This window comes from Rhinoderma darwinii, chromosome 10 (assembly GCF_050947455.1).
Source record: "Rhinoderma darwinii isolate aRhiDar2 chromosome 10, aRhiDar2.hap1, whole genome shotgun sequence".
Lineage (NCBI taxonomy): Eukaryota > Metazoa > Chordata > Amphibia > Anura > Rhinodermatidae > Rhinoderma > Rhinoderma darwinii.
In genome coordinates this window covers 103,321,878-103,346,060 of record NC_134696.1, presented here as the reverse complement: position 1 = coordinate 103,346,060, position 24,183 = coordinate 103,321,878, and the positions used below count along the sequence as shown (strand labels likewise).

The following is a 24,183-nucleotide window of genomic DNA, read 5'->3' as shown; positions in this document are numbered from 1 at the left end:
GTGGTTCGATATATACAGTCATGACCGTTTCCTCATCACATATTGGGGCCGGGCCGCTGCTCGTTGTGGTCTTGGGGTCTGTGTCATCTTCATCAGAAGTTCCTGCTTTGTACATTGTGACCTTTGCTTAGTTAAATAGCCAAACAAGGTAATGCCGGACTGACGGTGCCGAGGCATGGGGGGAGGGGGGACTGCAAATTAAGGAACATTCCCAACCAAAGTCCAAAAAGATCCCGGAGTCTTCCTTTTCTGTCTCTTAGTTTCATAGTTCTATCTGCATCTGGGAAAGCTGGGTGACTATGAATATGGCGTGTCCTTGAGCTGAACCCCTTTAAGGCGATTGAGACTTTTTAAAAATTTTGGGAAATTCCCAATTTCTTCAGTAACTAAAGTGAAGAAATAAATATAATTCAGCCACTTAGATCTCTGGAAATCCACAGATTGCACCCGCTGTTGTGTCATAAAAACCAGTCAGGGGGTCACACTGCGGAGTCGGGGCCACACTGCGGAGACAGCCCCACCCCGGATATTGTTATTCTTGACTTCACATCTACCCAAACCTTAAAAGGGGATGATCATTTATAACAAAGTGTTAACAGGCGCGAAGGGCCCCAATAACACTGATCAGGGGCCCACATTCACACTTAGTCTGGGGCCTCTTAGGGTAGGTTCACACGGCTAAAACTCCCCCAAAAACGGTTAAAGATACGGAGGCTGAACGCCTCCAAACATCTGCCCATTGATTTCAATGGGAAAAACGGCGGTTGGTTCCGACGGGGCGTTTTTGTACGCGGTCGTTTGGTAAAACAGCCCGTAAAAAAAATGCCCCGTAAAAGGGAGTGCATGTCACTTCTTGAGCCGTTTTTCATTGGGTCAATAGAAAAACAGCTCCAAAAACGGCTGAAAATCAGAGGCTGTTTTCACTTGAAAATAGCTCCGTGTTATACAGCCGATTTTTTTTACGTGCGTGAACTTCGCGTTAAAGTGCCCATTAGGGGGCTGGGAAAATGCTTGTTAAATATGGTATGCTCCGCCCCTCTATGAGCCCTCTCAACTATTTAGTAAAACCGAAAGGGGTCACATGACAGGAAGAGCCCTATTGTGGAGGAGGAGCTCTTGAGTTCAAGTTATGCCTTTGTGTACATGCACTGTTTGGCCACTAGGGGTGCTGTTCTATTGGAGGCAGACACCAGTGAGAGCAGCAGGTCTTGTCTTAATGCTTTGGCTCCTAGTCGGTTTGATAAAATCTTCTGTGACTGCCCGATATAGAGGTGATTTATTGTGAGTGACCGTTATCTGTATCCCCCAGATGTGAAATGGATGTGACCCCTACAGCAGAGCAGCCCCCTAAAGAAGAGATGCCAGAACCTCTGACACAGGTAAGGAAACCGCTGCAACATAATAGATTATATTATATTATATACACTCCTACATTATAACCCTGCCGTGTACATAGTATTATTATTATTACACCACTGACACATTATATCATCCCTGTGTACATAGTATTATTATTATTACACCACTGATACATTATATCATCCCTGTGTACATATTATTATTATTACACCACTGACACATTATATCATCCCTGTGTACATAGTATTATTATTATTATTACACCACTGACACATTATATCATCCCTGTGTACATAGTATTATTATTATTATTACACCACTGACACATTATAACATCCCTGTGTACATAGTATTATTATTATTATTACACCACTGACACATTATATCATCCCTGTGTACATAGTATTATTATTATTATTACACCACTGACACATTATATCATCCCTGTGTACATAGTATTATTATTATTATTACACCACTGACACATTATATCATCCCTGTGTACATAGTATTATTATTATTACACCACTGATACATTATATCATCCCTGTGTACATAGTATTATTATTATTATTATTACACCACTGACACATTATATCATCCCTGTGTACATAGTATTATTATTATTACACCACTGACACATTATATCATCCCTGTGTACATAGTATTATTATTATTATTACACCACTGATACATTATATCATCCCTGTGTACATAGTATTATTATTATTATTACACCACTGACACATTATATCATCCCTGTGTACATAGTATTATTATTATTACACCACTGATACATTATATCATCCCTGTGTACATAGTATTATTATTATTATTATTACACCACTGACACATTATATCATCCCTGTGTACATAGTATTATTATTATTACACCACTGATACATTATATCATCCCTGTGTACATAGTATTATTATTATTACACCACTGATACATTATAACATCCCTGTGTACATAGTATTATTATTATTACACCACTGATACATTATATCACCCCTGTGTACATAGTATTATTATTATTATTACACCACTGACACATTATATCATCCCTGTGTACATAGTATTATTATTATTATTACACCACTGATACATTATATCATCCCTGTGTACATAGTATTATTATTATTACACCACTGATACATTATATCATCCCTGTGTACATAGTATTATTATTATTATTATTACACCACTGACACATTATATCACCCCTGTGTACATAGTATTATTATTATTACACCACTGATACATTATATCATCCCTGTGTACATAGTATTATTATTATTACACCACTGACACATTATATCATCCCTGTGTACATAGTATTATTATTATTATTACACCACTGACACATTATATCATCCCTGTGTACATAGTATTATTATTATTACACCACTGACACATTATATCATCCCTGTGTACATAGTATTATTATTATTACACCACTGATACATTATAACATCCCTGTGTACATAGTATTATTATTATTATTACACCACTGATACATTATATCATCCCTGTGTACATAGTATTATTATTATTACACCACTGATACATTATATCATCCCTGTGTACATAGTATTATTATTACACCACTGATACATTATATCATCCCTGTGTACATAGTATTATTATTATTATTACACCACTGACACATTATATCATCCCTGTGTACATAGTATTATTATTATTATTACACCACTGACACATTATATCATCCCTGTGTACATAGTATTATTATTATTACACCACTGACACATTATAACATCCCTGTGTACATAGTATTATTATTATTATTACACCACTGACACATTATATCATCCCTGTGTACATAGTATTATTATTATTATTAGACCACTGATACATTATATCATCCCTATGTACATAGTATTATTATTACACCACTGATACATTATATCATCCCTGTGTACATAGTATTATTATTACACCACTGATACATTATATCATCCCTGTGTACATAGTATTATTATTACACCACTGATACATTATATCATCCCTGTGTACATAGTATTATTATTATTACACCACTGACACATTATATCACCCCTGTGTACATAGTATTATTATTATTACACCACTGACACATTATATCATCCCTGTGTACATAGTATTATTATTATTACACCACTGACACATTATATCACCCCTGTGTACATAGTATTATTATTACACCACTGATACATTATATCATCCCTGTGTACATAGTATTATTATTATTATTACACCACTGATACATTATATCATCCCTGTGTACATAGTATTATTATGATTACACCACTGATACATTATAACATCCCTGTGTACATAGTATTATTATTATTATTACACCACTGACACATTATAACATCCCTGTGTACATAGTATTATTATTATTACACCACTGACACATTATATCATCCCTGTGTACATAGTATTATTATTATTACACCACTGATACATTATATCATCCCTGTGTACATAGTATTATTATTATTACACCACTGATACATTATATCATCCCTGTGTACATAGTATTATTATTATTACACCACTGATACATTATATCATCCCTGTGTACATAGTATTATTATTATTATTACACCACTGACACATTATATCATCCCTGTGTACATAGTATTATTATTATTACACCACTGATACATTATATCATCCCTGTGTACATAGTATTATTATTATTATTACACCACTGACACATTATATCATCCCTGTGTACATAGTATTATTATTATTATTACACCACTGATACATAGTATTATTATTATTATTATTACACCACAGATACATTATATCATCCCTGTGTACATAGTATTATTATTACACCACTGACACATTATATCATCCCTGTGTACATAGTATTAGTATTATTATTACACCACTGACACATTATATCATCCCTGTGTACATAGTATTATTATTACACCACTGACACATTATATCATCCCTGTGTACATAGTATTATTATTATTATTACACCACTGACACATTATATCATCCCTGTGTACATAGTATTATTATTATTATTACACCACTGACACATTATATCACCCCTGTGTACATAGTATTATTATTACACCACTGACACATTATATCATCCCTGTGTACATAGTATTATTATTATTACACCACTGATACATTATAACATCCCTGTGTACATAGTATTATTATTATTACACCACTGACACATTATATCATCCCTGTGTACATATTATTATTATTATTATTACACCACTGACACATTATATCATCCCTGTGTACATAGTATTATTATTATTATTACACCACTGACACATTATATCATCCCTGTGTACATAGTATTATTATTATTACACCACTGACACATTATATCATCCCTGTGTACATAGTATTATTATTATTACACCACTGATACATTATATCATCCCTGTGTACATAGTATTATTATTATTACACCACTGACACATTATATCATCCCTGTGTACATAGTATTATTATTATTACACCACTGATACATTATATCATCCCTGTGTACATAGTATTATTATTATTACACCACTGATACATTATAACATCCCTGTGTACATAGTATTATTATTATTACACCACTGATACATTATATCATCCCTGTGTACATAGTATTATTATTATTACACCACTGACACATTATATCATCCCTGTGTACATAGTATTATTATTATTATTACACCACTGACACATTATAACATCCCTGTGTACATAGTATTATTATTACACCACTGACACATTATATCATCCCTGTGTACATAGTATTATTATTATTACACCACTGATACATTATATCATCCCTGTGTACATAGTATTATTATTATTACACCACTGATACATTATATCATCCCTGTGTACATAGTATTATTATTATTACACCACTGACACATTATATCATCCCTGTGTACATATTATTATTATTATTACACCACTGATACATTATAACATCCCTGTGTACATAGTATTATTATTATTACACCACTGATACATTATATCATCCCTGTGTACATAGTATTATTATTATTACACCACTGACACATTATAACATCCCTGTGTACATAGTATTATTATTATTATTATTACACCACTGATACATTATATCATCCCTGTGTACATAGTATTATTATTATTATTACACCACTGATACATTATATCATCCCTGTGTACATAGTATTATTATTATTACACCACTGACACATTATATCATCCCTGTGTACATAGTATTATTATTATTATTACACCACTGACACATTATATCATCCCTGTGTACATAGTATTATTATTATTATTACACCACTGATACATTATATCATCCCTGTGTACATAGTATTATTATTATTACACCACTGATACATTATATCACCCCTGTGTACATAGTATTATTATTATTATTACACCACTGACACATTATATCATCCCTGTGTACATAGTATTATTATTATTATTACACCACTGACACATTATATCATCCCTGTGTACATAGTATTATTATTATTACACCACTGACACATTATATCATCCCTGTGTACATAGTATTATTATTATTATTACACCACTGATACATTATAACATCCCTGTGTACATAGTATTATTATTATTATTACACCACTGATACATTATATCATCCCTGTGTACATAGTATTATTATTATTACACCACTGACACATTATATCATCCCTGTGTACATAGTATTATTATTATTATTACACCACTGATACATTATATCATCCCTGTGTACATAGTATTATTATTACACCACTGATACATTATATCATCCCTGTGTACATAGTATTATTATTATTATTATTATTACACCACTGATACATTATATCATCCCTGTGTACATAGTATTATTATTATTATTACACCACTGACACATTATATCATCCCTGTGTACATAGTATTATTATTATTATTACACCACTGATACATTATAACATCCCTGTGTACATAGTATTATTATTATTACACCACTGACACATTATATCATCCCTGTGTACATAGTATTATTATTATTACACCACTGATACATTATATCATCCCTGTGTACATAGTATTATTATTATTATTACACCACTGATACATTATATCATCCCTGTGTACATAGTATTATTATTATTATTACACCACTGATACATTATATCATCCCTGTGTACATAGTATTATTATTATTATTACACCACTGATACATTATATCATCCCTGTGTACATAGTATTATTATTACACCACTGATACATTATATCATCCCTGTGTACATAGTATTATTATTATTACACCACTGACACATTATATCATCCCTGTGTACATAGTATTATTATTATTATTACACCACTGATACATTATATCATCCCTGTGTACATAGTATTATTATTATTATTACACCACTGATACATTATATCATCCCTGTGTACATAGTATTATTATTATTATTACACCACTGATACATTATATCATCCCTGTGTACATAGTATTATTATTATTATTACACCACTGACACATTATATCATCCCTGTGTACATAGTATTATTATTATTACACCACTGATACATTATATCATCCCTGTGTACATAGTATTATTATTATTACACCACTGATACATTATATCATCCCTGTGTACATAGTATTATTATTATTACACCACTGATACATTATATCATCCCTGTGTACATAGTATTATTATTATTATTACACCACTGATACATTATAACATCCCTGTGTACATAGTATTATTATTATTATTACACCACTGACACATTATATCATCCCTGTGTACATAGTATTATTATTATTACACCACTGATACATTATATCATCCCTGTGTACATAGTATTATTATTATTACACCACTGATACATTATATCATCCCTGTGTACATAGTATTATTATTACACCACTGATACATTATATCATCCCTGTGTACATAGTATTATTATTATTACACCACTGACACATTATATCATCCCTGTGTACATAGTATTATTATTATTATTATTACACCACTGACACATTATATCATCCCTGTGTACATAGTATTATTATTATTACACCACTGATACATTATATCATCCCTGTGTACATAGTATTATTATTATTACACCACTGATACATTATATCATCCCTGTGTACATAGTATTATTATTATTACACCACTGATACATTATATCATCCCTGTGTACATAGTATTATTATTATTATTACACCACTGACACATTATATCATCCCTGTGTACATAGTATTATTATTATTACACCACTGATACATTATATCATCCCTGTGTACATAGTATTATTATTATTACACCACTGATACATTATATCATCCCTGTGTACATAGTATTATTATTATTACACCACTGATACATTATATCATCCCTGTGTACATAGTATTATTATTATTATTACACCACTGATACATTATATCATCCCTGTGTACATAGTATTATTATTATTATTACACCACTGACACATTATATCATCCCTGTGTACATAGTATTATTATTATTACACCACTGACACATTATAACATCCCTGTGTACATAGTATTATTATTACACCACTGATACATTATATCATCCCTGTGTACATAGTATTATTATTATTATTACACCACTGATACATTATATCATCCCTGTGTACATAGTATTATTATTACACCACTGACACATTATAACATCCCTGTGTACATAGTATTATTATTATTATTACACCACTGACACATTATATCATCCCTGTGTACATAGTATTATTATTATTACACCACTGATACATTATATCATCCCTGTGTACATAGTATTATTAATATTACACCACTGACACATTATATCATCCCTGTGTACATAGTATTATTATTATTATTATTACACCACTGATACATTATATCATCCCTGTGTACATAGTATTATTATTATTACACCACTGACACATTATATCATCCCTGTGTACATAGTATTATTATTATTACACCACTGATACATTATATCATCCCTGTGTACATAGTATTATTATTATTATTACACCACTGACACATTATATCATCCCTGTGTACATAGTATTATTATTACACCACTGATACATTATATCATCCCTGTGTACATAGTATTATTATTATTATTACACCACTGATACATTATAACATCCCTGTGTACATAGTATTATTATTATTACACCACTGATACATTATATCATCCCTGTGTACATATTATTATTATTATTACACCACTGATACATTATATCATCCCTGTGTACATAGTATTATTATTATTACACCACTGACACATTATATCATCCCTGTGTACATAGTATTATTATTATTACACCACTGACACATTATATCATCCCTGTGTACATAGTATTATTATTATTATTACACCACTGATACATTATATCATCCCTGTGTACATAGTATTATTATTATTATTACACCACTGACACATTATAACATCCCTGTGTACATAGTATTATTATTATTATTACACCACTGACACATTATATCATCCCTGTGTACATAGTATTATTATTATTACACCACTGATACATTATATCATCCCTGTGTACATAGTATTATTAATATTACACCACTGACACATTATATCATCCCTGTGTACATAGTATTATTATTATTACACCACTGACACATTATATCACCCCTGTGTACATAGTATTATTATTACACCACTGACACATTATATCATCCCTGTGTACATAGTATTATTATTATTATTACACCACTGATACATTATAACATCCCTGTGTACATAGTATTATTATTATTACACCACTGACACATTATATCATCCCTGTGTACATAGTATTATTATTATTATTACACCACTGACACATTATAACATCCCTGTGTACATAGTATTATTATTATTATTACACCACTGACACATTATATCATCCCTGTGTACATAGTATTATTATTATTACACCACTGATACATTATATCATCCCTGTGTACATAGTATTATTATTATTATTACACCACTGACACATTATAACATCCCTGTGTACATAGTATTATTATTATTATTATTACACCACTGATACATTATAACATCCCTGTGTACATAGTATTATTATTATTACACCACTGATACATTATATCATCCCTGTGTACATAGTATTATTATTATTACACCACTGATACATTATATCATCCCTGTGTACATAGTATTATTATTATTATTACACCACTGATACATTATATCATCCCTGTGTACATAGTATTATTATTATTATTACACCACTGATACATTATATCATCCCTGTGTACATAGTATTATTATTATTACACCACTGACACATTATATCATCCCTGTGTACATAGTATTATTATTATTACACCACTGACACATTATATCATCCCTGTGTACATAGAATTATTATTATTATTACACCACTGACACATTATATCATCCCTGTGTACATAGTATTATTATTATTATTACACCACTGACACATTATATCATCCCTGTGTACATAGTATTATTATTATTACACCACTGATACATTATATCATCCCTGTGTACATAGTATTATTATTATTATTACACCACTGATACATTATATCATCCCTGTGTACATAGTATTATTATTATTACACCACTGACACATTATATCATCCCTGTGTACATAGTATTATTATTATTACACCACTGACACATTATATCATCCCTGTGTACATAGTATTATTATTATTACACCACTGACACATTATAACATCCCTGTGTACATAGTATTATTATTATTATTACACCACTGATACATTATAACATCCCTGTGTACATAGTATTATTATTATTACACCACTGACACATTATATCATCCCTGTGTACATAGTATTATTATTATTACACCACTGATACATTATATCATCCCTGTGTACATAGTATTATTATTATTACACCACTGACACATTATATCATCCCTGTGTACATAGTATTATTATTATTACACCACTGACACATTATATCATCCCTGTGTACATAGTATTATTATTATTATTACACCACTGACACATTATATCATCCCTGTGTACATAGTATTATTATTATTATTACACCACTGACACATTATATCATCCCTGTGTACATAGTATTATTATATTTACACCACTGATACATTATAACATCCCTGTGTACGTAGTATTATTATTATTATTACACCACTGATACATTATATCATCCCTGTGTACATAGTATTATTATTATTATTACACCACTGACATTATATCATCCCTGTGTACATAGTATTATTATTATTATTACACCACTGACACATTATATCATCCCTGTGTACATAGTATTATTATTATTACACCACTGATACATTATAACATCCCTGTGTACATAGTATTATTATTATTATTACACCACTGACACATTATATCATCCCTGTGTACATAGTATTATTATTACACCACTGATACATTATAACATCCCTGTGTACATAGTATTATTATTATTACACCACTGACACATTATATCATCCCTGTGTACATAGTATTATTATTATTACACCACTGATACATTATATCATCCCTGTGTACATAGTATTATTATTACACCACTGATACATTATAACATCCCTGTGTACATAGTATTATTATTATTATTACACCACTGATACATTATATCATCCCTGTGTACATAGTATTATTATTATTATTACACCACTGATACATTATATCATCCCTGTGTACATAGTATTATTATTATTATTACACCACTGACACATTATATCATCCCTGTGTACATAGTATTATTATTATTATTACACCACTGACACATTATATCATCCCTGTGTACATAGTATTATTATTATTACACCACTGATACATTATAACATCCCTGTGTACATAGTATTATTATTATTACACCACTGACACATTATATCATCCCTGTGTACATAGTATTATTATTATTACACCACTGACACATTATATCACCCCTGTGTACATATTATTATTATTACACCACTGATACATTATAACATCCCTGTGTACATAGTATTATTATTATTATTACACCACTGATACATTATATCATCCCTGTGTACATAGTATTATTATTATTATTACACCACTGACACATTATATCATCCCTGTGTACATAGTATTATTATTATTATTACACCACTGATACATTATATCATCCCTGTGTACATAGTATTATTATTATTATTATTACACCACTGATACATTATAACATCCCTGTGTACATAGTATTATTATTATTATTACACCACTGACACATTATATCATCCCTGTGTACATAGTATTATTATTATTACACCACTGATACATTATATCATCCCTGTGTACATAGTATTATTATTATTATTACACCACTGACACATTATAACATCCCTGTGTACATAGTATTATTATTATTATTATTACACCACTGATACATTATATCACCCCTGTGTACATAGTATTATTATTATTACACCACTGATACATTATATCATCCCTGTGTACATAGTATTATTATTACACCACTGACACATTATATCATCCCTGTGTACATAGTATTATTATTATTATTACACCACTGACACATTATATCATCCCTGTGTACATAGTATTATTATTATTACACCACTGATACATTATAACATCCCTGTGTACATAGTATTATTATTATTACACCACTGACACATTATATCACCCCTGTGTACATATTATTATTATTATTACACCACTGATACATTATAACATCCCTGTGTACATAGTATTATTATTATTATTACACCACTGATACATTATATCATCCCTGTGTACATAGTATTATTATTATTATTACACCACTGACACATTATATCATCCCTGTGTACATAGTTTTATTATTATTACACCACTGACACATTATATCATCCCTGTGTACATAGTATTATTATTATTATTACACCACTGATACATTATATCACCCCTGTGTACATAGTATTATTATTATTACACCACTGATACATTATAACATCCCTGTGTACATATTATTATTATTATTACACCACTGATACATTATATCATCCCTGTGTACATATTATTATTATTATTACACCACTGATACATTATAACATCCCTGTGTACATATTATTATTATTACACCACTGATACATTATATCATCCCTGTGTACATAGTATTATTATTACACCACTGACACATTATATCATCCCTGTGTACATAGTATTATTATTATTATTACACCACTGACACATTATATCATCCCTGTGTACATAGTATTATTATTATTACACCACTGATACATTATATCATCCCTGTGTACATAGTATTATTATTACACCACTGATACATTATAACATCCCTGTGTACATAGTATTATTATTATTATTACACCACTGATACATTATATCATCCCTGTGTACATAGTATTATTATTATTATTACACCACTGATACATTATATCATCCCTGTGTACATAGTATTATTATTATTATTACACCACTGACACATTATATCATCCCTGTGTACATAGTATTATTATTATTATTACACCACTGACACATTATATCATCCCTGTGTACATAGTATTATTATTATTACACCACTGATACATTATAACATCCCTGTGTACATAGTATTATTATTATTACACCACTGACACATTATATCATCCCTGTGTACATAGTATTATTATTATTACACCACTGACACATTATATCACCCCTGTGTACATATTATTATTATTACACCACTGATACATTATAACATCCCTGTGTACATAGTATTATTATTATTATTACACCACTGATACATTATATCATCCCTGTGTACATAGTATTATTATTATTATTACACCACTGACACATTATATCATCCCTGTGTACATAGTATTATTATTATTATTACACCACTGATACATTATATCATCCCTGTGTACATAGTATTATTATTATTATTATTACACCACTGATACATTATAACATCCCTGTGTACATAGTATTATTATTATTATTACACCACTGACACATTATATCATCCCTGTGTACATAGTATTATTATTATTACACCACTGATACATTATATCATCCCTGTGTACATAGTATTATTATTATTATTACACCACTGACACATTATAACATCCCTGTGTACATAGTATTATTATTATTATTATTACACCACTGATACATTATATCACCCCTGTGTACATAGTATTATTATTATTACACCACTGATACATTATATCATCCCTGTGTACATAGTATTATTATTACACCACTGACACATTATATCATCCCTGTGTACATAGTATTATTATTATTATTACACCACTGACACATTATATCATCCCTGTGTACATAGTATTATTATTATTACACCACTGATACATTATAACATCCCTGTGTACATAGTATTATTATTATTACACCACTGACACATTATATCACCCCTGTGTACATATTATTATTATTATTACACCACTGATACATTATAACATCCCTGTGTACATAGTATTATTATTATTATTACACCACTGATACATTATATCATCCCTGTGTACATAGTATTATTATTATTATTACACCACTGACACATTATATCATCCCTGTGTACATAGTTTTATTATTATTACACCACTGACACATTATATCATCCCTGTGTACATAGTATTATTATTATTATTACACCACTGATACATTATATCACCCCTGTGTACATAGTATTATTATTATTACACCACTGATACATTATAACATCCCTGTGTACATATTATTATTATTATTACACCACTGATACATTATATCATCCCTGTGTACATATTATTATTATTATTACACCACTGATACATTATAACATCCCTGTGTACATATTATTATTATTACACCACTGATACATTATATCATCCCTGTGTACATAGTATTATTATTACACCACTGACACATTATATCATCCCTGTGTACATAGTATTATTATTATTATTACACCACTGACACATTCTATCATCCCTGTGTACATATTATTATTATTATTACACCACTGACACATTCTATCATCCCTGTGTACATAGTATTATTATTATTACACCACTGACACATTATATCATCCCTGTGTACATAGTATTATTATTATTACACCACTGATACATTATAACATCCCTGTGTACATATTATTATTATTATTACACCACTGACACATTCTATCATCCCTGTGTACATAGTATTATTATTATTATTATTACACCACTGATACATTATAACATCCCTGTGTACATAGTATTATTATTATTACACCACTGATACATTATATCATCCCTGTGTACATAGTATTATTATTATTACACCACTGACACATTATATCATCCCTGTGTACATAGTATTATTATTATTACACCACTGACACATTATATCATCCCTGTGTACATAGTATTATTATTATTACACCACTGATACATTATATCATCCCTGTGTACATAGTATTATTATTATTACACCACTGACACATTATATCATCCCTGTGTACATAGTATTATTATTATTACACCACTGACACATTATATCATCCCTGTGTACATAGTATTATTATTATTATTACACCACTGATACATTATATCATCCCTGTGTACATAGTATTATTATTATTACACCACTGACACATTATATCATCCCTGTGTACATAGTATTATTATTATTACACCACTGATACATTATATCATCCCTGTGTACATAGTATTATTATTATTATTACACCACTGACACATTATATCACCCCTGTGTACATAGTATTATTATTATTACACCACTGATACATTATATCACCCCTGTGTACATAGTATTATTATTATTATTACACCACTGACACATTATATCATCCCTGTGTACATAGTATTATTATTATTACACCACTGACACATTATATCATCCCTGTGTACATAGTATTATTATTATTATTACACCACTGACACATTATATCATCCCTGTGTACATAGTATTATTATTATTATTACACCACTGACACATTATAACATCCCTGTGTACATAGTATTATTATTATTACACCACTGACACATTATAACATCCCTGTGTACATAGTATTATTATTATTACACCACTGATACATTATAACATCCCTGTGTACATAGTATTATTATTATTACACCACTGATACATTATATCATCCCTGTGTACATAGTATTATTATTATTATTACACCACTGACACATTATATCATCCCTGTGTACATAGTATTATTATTATTATTACACCACTGACACATTATATCATCCCTGTGTACATAGTATTATTATTATTATTACACCACTGACACATTATAACATCCCTGTGTACATAGTATTATTATTATTATTACACCACTGATACATTATATCATCCCTGTGTACATAGTATTATTATTATTATTACACCACTGACACATTATAACATCCCTGTGTACATAGTATTATTATTATTATTACACCACTGATACATTATAACATCCCTGTGTACATAGTATTATTATTATTACACCACTGACACATTATATCATCCCTGTGTACATAGTATTATTATTACACCACTGATACATTATATCATCCCTGTGTACATAGTATTATTATTATTACACCACTGACACATTATATCATCCCTGTGTACATAGAATTATTATTATTATTACACCACTGACACATTATATCATCCCTGTGTACATAGTATTATTATTATTATTACACCACTGACACATTATATCATCCCTGTGTACATAGTATTATTATTATTATTATTACACCACTGATACATTATATCATCCCTGTGTACATAGTATTATTATTATTATTACACCACTGATACATTATAACATCCCTGTGTACATAGTATTATTATTATTATTACACCACTGACACATTATATCATCCCTGTGTACATAGTATTATTATTATTATTATTACACCACTGATACATTATATCATCCCTGTGTACATAGTATTATTATTATTATTACACCACTGATACATTATATCATCCCTGTGTACATAGTATTATTATTATTATTACACCACTGATACATTATAACATCCCTGTGTACATAGTATTATTATTATTACACCACTGATACATTATATCATCCCTGTGTACATAGTATTATTATTATTACACCACTGATACATTATATCATCCCTGTGTACATAGTATTATTATTATTACACCACTGACACATTATATCATCCCTGTGTACATAGTATTATTATTATTATTACACCACTGACACATTATATCATCCCTGTGTACATAGTATTATTATTATTACACCACTGATACATTATATCATCCCTGTGTACATAGTATTATTATTATTACACCACTGACACATTATATCATCCCTGTGTACATAGTATTATTATTATTACACCACTGATACATTATAACATCCCTGTGTACATAGTATTATTATTATTATTATTACACCACTGATACATTATATCATCCCTGTGTACATAGTATTATTATTATTATTACACCACTGATACATTATATCATCCCTGTGTACATAGTATTATTATTATTACACCACTGACACATTATATCATCCCTGTGTACATAGTATTATTATTATTATTACACCACTGATACATTATATCATCCCTGTGTACATAGTATTATTATTATTATTACACCACTGATACATTATATCATCCCTGTGTACATAGTATTATTATTATTACACCACTGATACATTATATCATCCCTGTGTACATAGAATTATTATTATTATTACACCACTGACACATTATATCATCCCTGTGTACATAGTATTATTATTATTATTACACCACTGACACATTATATCATCCCTGTGTACATAGTATTATTATTATTACACCACTGACACATTATAACATCCCTGTGTACATAGTATTATTATTATTATTACACCACTGACACATTCTATCATCCCTGTGTACATAGTATTATTATTATTATTACACCACTGATACATTATAACATCCCTGTGTACATAGTATTATTATTATTACACCACTGACACATTATATCATCCCTGTGTACATAGTATTATTATTATTATTACACCACTGATACATTATATCATCCCTGTGTACATAGTATTATTATTATTACACCACTGATACATTATATCATCCCTGTGTACATAGTATTATTATTATTATTACACCACTGATACATTATATCATCCCTGTGTACATAGTATTATTATTATTATTACACCACTGATACATTATATCATCCCTGTGTACATAGTATTATTATTATTACACCACTGACACATTCTATCATCCCTGTGTACATAGTATTATTATTATTATTACACCACTGACACATTATAACATCCCTGTGTACATAGTATTATTATTATTACACCACTGACACATTATATCATCCCTGTGTACATAGTATTATTATTACACCACTGATACATTATATCACCCCTGTGTACATAGTATTATTATTATTATTACACCACTGACACATTATAACATCCCTGTGTACATAGTATTATTATTATTACACCACTGACACATTATATCATCCCTGTGTACATAGTATTATTATTATTATTACACCACTGACACATTATATCATCCCTGTGTACATAGTATTATTATTATTACACCACTGATACATTATATCATCCCTGTGTACATAGTATTATTATTATTACACCACTGACACATTATATCATCCCTGTGTACATAGTATTATTATTATTACACCACTGACACATTATAACATCCCTGTGTACATAGTATTATTATTATTACACCACTGACACATTATATCATCCCTGTGTACATAGTATTATTATTATTATTACACCACTGACACATTATAACATCCCTGTGTACATAGTATTATTATTATTATTACACCACTGACACATTATATCATCCCTGTGTACATAGTATTATTATTATTATTACACCACTGATACATTATATCATCCCTGTGTACATAGTATTATTATTATTACACCACTGACACATTATATCATCCCTGTGTACATAGTATTATTATTATTACACCACTGACACATTATATCATCCCTGTGTACATAGTATTATTATTATTATTACACCACTGACACATTATATCATCCCTGTGTACATAGTATTATTATTATTACACCACTGATACATTATATCATCCCTGTGTACATAGTATTATTATTATTACACCACTGACACATTATATCATCCCTGTGTACATAGTATTATTATTATTATTACACCACTGATACATTATATCATCCCTGTGTACATAGTATTATTATTATTACACCACTGATACATTATAACATCCCTGTGTACATAGTATTATTATTATTATTACACCACTGATACATTATATCATCCCTGTGTACATAGTATTATTATTATTATTACACCACTGATACATTATATCATCCCTGTGTACATAGTATTATTATTATTACACCACTGATACATTATAACATCCCTGTGTACATAGTATTATTATTATTACACCACTGACACATTATATCATCCCTGTGTACATAGTATTATTATTATTACACCACTGATACATTATAACATCCCTGTGTACATAGTATTATTATTATTACACCACTGACACATTATATCATCCCTGTGTACATATTATTATTATTATTACACCACTGATACATTATATCATCCCTGTGTACATAGTATTATTATTATTACACCACTGATACATTATAACATCCCTGTGTACATAGTATTATTATTATTATTACACCACTGACACATTATATCATCCCTGTGTACATAGTATTATTATTATTACACCACTGATACATTATAACATCCCTGTGTACATAGTATTATTATTATTATTACACCACTGATACATTATAACATCCCTGTGTACATAGTATTATTATTATTATTACACCACTGACACATTATATCATCCCTGTGTACATAGTATTATTATTATTATTACACCACTGACACATTATAACATCCCTGTGTACATAGTATTATTATTATTATTACACCACTGACACATTATATCATCCCTGTGTACATAGTATTATTATTATTATTATTACACCACTGACACATTATATCATCCCTGTGTACATAGTATTATTATTACACCACTGATACATTATATCATCCCTGTGTACATAGTATTATTATTATTATTATTACACCACTGACACATTATATCATCCCTGTGTACATAGTATTATTATTATTACACCACTGATACATTATATCATCCCTGTGTACATAGTATTATTATTATTACACCACTGATACATTATATCATCCCTGTGTACATAGTATTATTATTATTATTACACCACTGACACATTATATCATCCCTGTGTACATAGTATTATTATTATTACACCACTGATACATTATATCATCCCTGTGTACATAGTATTAGTATTACTCGGGTCTGCGCCCTTCGTCCTGCCAGTTTTCCAGCCTTCGCCCTCATTAGAACATTCTGTGGCTCTTTCTCCCGTTCCACTAGAAGCCGCGTCTGAAGCTGCCCCCGGCCGCGTCCTCTCACAATGGAGCCTCCCGGCCAGGGGTCAGCGCTCCACCTTCCATGTGTACATGGGGATAACACGGCCCGGCCCGCGCTCATTGGCCACTCTCCATCTCACATTCGACCATTGTCTCTGCACCTGAATGGATTATTCCATTCTCCAGGTGGGGGGTGGGGCGGGAGAGGATTGAGACGGTAGGTGTAACATTCCTCCAGGGAGGGGGTTCCCGGGTGACCATTAAGTGGAGATAGTTAGAAGTGGACGGTGAGCTGTAATATCGGGGGGATCGGACTCCTCTCTGGGCTGGAATCTCTTAGGATCCTCCTTGGCCCCCTCCCACCTATTGCGTTCAAATCCGGCTGCCCACGGTCTGAACTGGGACAATGTAACGAGACAGCAGACTGTCAGCGATAGAGACATACCGAGAGAGTCTACAGACTATGGGAAGGAAGCGGACAGAGTGACCCGATCACATCAGACCCCAGGGAACGGGGGCCGACTGAGGGGACAAAGGCAGCCGGATTGTGGAATCACAAGCTGCATCCAAACCCCCATCCTCCAAAAATAAAGGAGCTATGCAATATGGAGAGAGCCCCTGTGTAGCCCCCTGAGCGCCTGGCAGCACGATGGTGGTGAGTAGCAGTGGGCACGGCTGCATGGCACGCTGGGCTATGTGGTGATGATGATTGACGGGCACCTTTGTTGTGGGTGGCAGTGGCGCTGCTGGCGCCTCTGTGCTGCATGATGGCACATGGATAGACCAGCTCTGATATTAAAAAGCCCCCCAAAAAAATGGTATTTCCAATGGATATTTCGCCGCCTCCTATTGTGTTATGGTGACTGTTAACCCCGTCAGTCTCAGGCAGCAGCAGGTGCAACGCAGGGTTAAATTATTCTGTAAGGGATCAAGTGTCCAGCCCACATGAGCAATGCTCTGCAGATCTTCATGAGATGTCCTGCAGAGGGCGAGAGAGTGGCCGGTGGGAGACATTATCCTAAGTGACATCTATGGCGGGGAGTGATGCTCTGCGTCTGATCAGGTGCAATGCTCTGCATAGAAATGTGGCACGTTTCCTGCCTCCGCCATGCCCTGCGGGGGCACTCCGGCTGAACACCCCAATAAAGAGGAGCTCAGATGTTGGTTTACGGCGGGTTGGATGGCGGCGCGTGCCGCTAAAATGGGCGATTGATAGTCGTGGTGAGTCAGAGCGGGGCGGCCGCCAGCGCGCAACTTTCCAGATCCCGGGTATTCGGGTGAAACTTGGGTTTTCTTGCAGTGTGTGGGTGTGAATAGATCGTTAGCTCTTGAGGCCAGGGGACCGTGACGCTAAACCTTCACTATTATTGATGTGTATATTATGGCGCCATCATCTCCCGTGGCGCTGACTTCACAACTGCACGTAAATCCCATATATAATGTGTCCTCCCGTAGGGTAGAGGCTGTCACTGACCGCTTTGCTCGGGATAGGGTAGAGGCTGTCACTGACAGCTTGGCTCGGGATAGGGTAGAGGCTGTCACTGACAGCTTGGATAGGGTAGAGGCTGTCACTGACAGCTTGGATAGGGTAGAGGCTGTCACTGACAGCTTGGATAGGGTAGAGGCTGTCACTGACAGCTTGGATAGGGTAGAGGCTGTTACTGACAGCTTGGCTCGGCATAGGGTAGAGGCTGTCACTGACAGCTTGGCTCGGGATAGGGTAGAGGCTGTCACTGACAGCTTGGCTCAGGATAGGGTAGAGGCTGTCACTGACAGCTTGGCTCGGGATAGGGTAGAGGCTGTCACTGGCAGCTTGGCTCAGGATAGGGTAGAGGCTGTCACTGGCAGCTTGGCTCAGGATAGGGTTGAGGCTGTCACTGGCAGCTTGGCTCAGGAGGATAGGGTAGAGGCTGTCACTGACAGCTTGGCTCGGGATAGGGTAGAGGCTGTCACTGGCAGCTTGGCTCGGGATAGGGTAGAGGCTGTCACTGACAGCTTGGCTCGGGATAGGGTAGAGGCTGTCACTGGCAGCTTGGCTCAGGATTGCGCAGTAGGAGGTGACCAGGCCCCAAAACCCAGCGTCATGGGAGTGATTAGTATTGGCGGGCGCGCGGGGAGCATCACACTGCCATCACTGTGTCCTTACCCCATTACCATAACAAAAGCCGAGCCTCCCCCTCCTCGTTCCCACCCTGAGTTTCATGGTCACGGCTATGGTGGTGCAGGTTTCCATGGTAACCGCTGTTCCCGCGCAAAGCATTGGGGGGTGACAATAGTGAGAGTGATGTCCTTCGCTATAGACAGGCGGCCAGCTGCTAATAGGACTGGTAGAGCAGCCTTTATTGTAGATTTTATCGGCTGCGTCCCGGAAGCTTTTAAGGCCTAAATATCATAACTGTGCCGTGTGTTTGTAGAGGGTCGATTTATTTTGTCGTTGAATTAAGCCTATTGCTCCCTGTTATCAGCCGTTTCAGGCCGGGAAGAAGACTGTATTCTCTTTTCCTACAGTCATCTGGTCCCCAGCCTGCAATGGCTGATAACAGGGAGCGCTAGACTGTTTTCACCTGTCCTATAATCATCTTCTCCCTGGCCTAAAATGTCTGATAACAGGGAGCAATATATACAGTGTCCACCTGTCCTACAGTCAACTTCTTCATTGCTTCAATTGACTGACAACAGGGAGCAATAGATTGTATTCACATGTCCCATAATATGTTGCTCGCAGTTATCAGCCATTGCAGGCTTCTGGGAGGCTGATCTACAACCGGTAAATATAATCTATTGTTCTCTGTTATCAGGTTGGGGAGAGGATGACTGTAGTGCCCTTCAATGGGATAAGTGACATGAAGTGTAGACCCCCTCCCCGATGACCACTACTTTGTCTCATATCTCCGGTGCTGAGATCCTCCATGGGGGTCACATCTATAGGTGTCGGATATTGATCTTCCGGAATGATAATTGTCTCGTCTTTGGCCCCGATTACAGAATTGTCGGGCGTTTGACCGTGTTTCCCGCCTCGGATCGCTCCCGCGTGTGTACGCCGCGATCGCAGTAATATCCGTACATCTGAGGTGGTTGTAGTTTTGCCATTCCATATGATACACATGCAGGTTCAGCGATCGCTCCGATGTCCCTGTCAGGGACTCCCGGGACCTATTCCTTTGAAATGCCCTGAAGTCGTGAAAAACCGAATGAAATATTTACGTCTATTCATCGTACGTCGCGTATCAATACGGCGTGTCCTGCGCCGGGCGCTCCATCTATTATTCCTGCCGCGGTGACATTGGAGGCCGCTGCTCTGCTTGTCTGCCCTCCAGTCAAAATCAGCCGAAAATCTGAATACATCAAATATTGCCTTTATTCTAGTGACGGATCTATCGTTACTGCTCCGAAATGATCGCCCATATCCCCGAACACCGACCAGATGTAATAACATAAGCCAATATTACTCCCTCCTTCTTCTTCCCTCACTCTGTCCTTTTTCTGGATCCCTTGTCTAGGTTTGAGTTGAGAGAATTTTTTTTCAAGTGGAGTTCCCCTTTAAATCTTCCCGGCATATACGTTATATAATAGGTGTTCCGTAACTTCGCCGAGTCGATGCTTATTTCTGTTTTCGTGGCCCCTCCGGTGTATTCTTCAGGTTGGATAAGGTTAGGTTGCCGGTTGACTTCCTGTCTGGGTGACAACCATTTCCGTTCCTGTAACTACGTGTATATAAGTAGTCACCGGAAGTCGCTACACGGACATCAATCCCACTGTGGGAACGAAAAAGGTACGTTATCTGCCAGCTGTGTACGGAGAGGGAGGCCTGGGAAAGATATTAATCCTCATGTATAAAGAAGGCCCAGAGTGTAGAAAGGGGAGGGGCTGTGACACAGGGGAGGGGCTGTGACTACCCAAATATCAGAAAACATATTGTATGGTAGGACAGGAGGGGTTTTTTCAAGGATGTTGAGGTTTTCCAGGTAGCCTATGTGGGGCTGCATCTGGCCAGATAGTCACCAGTTGGTCAACTCTTCTATACGCTGAACTTAAAGGAATGTTCCACCCAAACTATGAAAATTCGGCTATTTAGTGGGTGTAGATTCCAGTGACAGGAACCCTTTAAAAAAATGGCGCAGATACACGAACCATATTAATGAAGGAAAATACCCCCAAAAAATGTTCAGCGTTACCGTAACCGGCAATCATGGTTTGTAAAGGAGCGTGGCTAATTTTTTGTACCTCAGGCGTGTTCTGGGTCGTATTGCATGGCGCCGATTCCAAGGTGACGCTTGGTGAATACGGTGCACCAATGCTTTTTG

At 33.6% G+C, this 24,183-nt stretch overlaps 1 protein-coding gene across 1 annotated transcript in view; it reads left to right on the top strand.

Annotated features, from left to right (window-relative positions):
- Positions 1–24,183, top strand: part of ARHGAP33 (Rho GTPase activating protein 33) — a 77,116-nt gene that overhangs the window by 3,967 nt on the left and 48,966 nt on the right. Inside the window, exon 2 of the mRNA XM_075840923.1 lies at positions 1,310–1,379. Coding sequence (XP_075697038.1) covers positions 1,317–1,379 — 63 coding nt within the window. The 5' untranslated portion in view covers positions 1,310–1,316. The remainder of the gene's footprint in view (positions 1–1,309; positions 1,380–24,183) is intronic.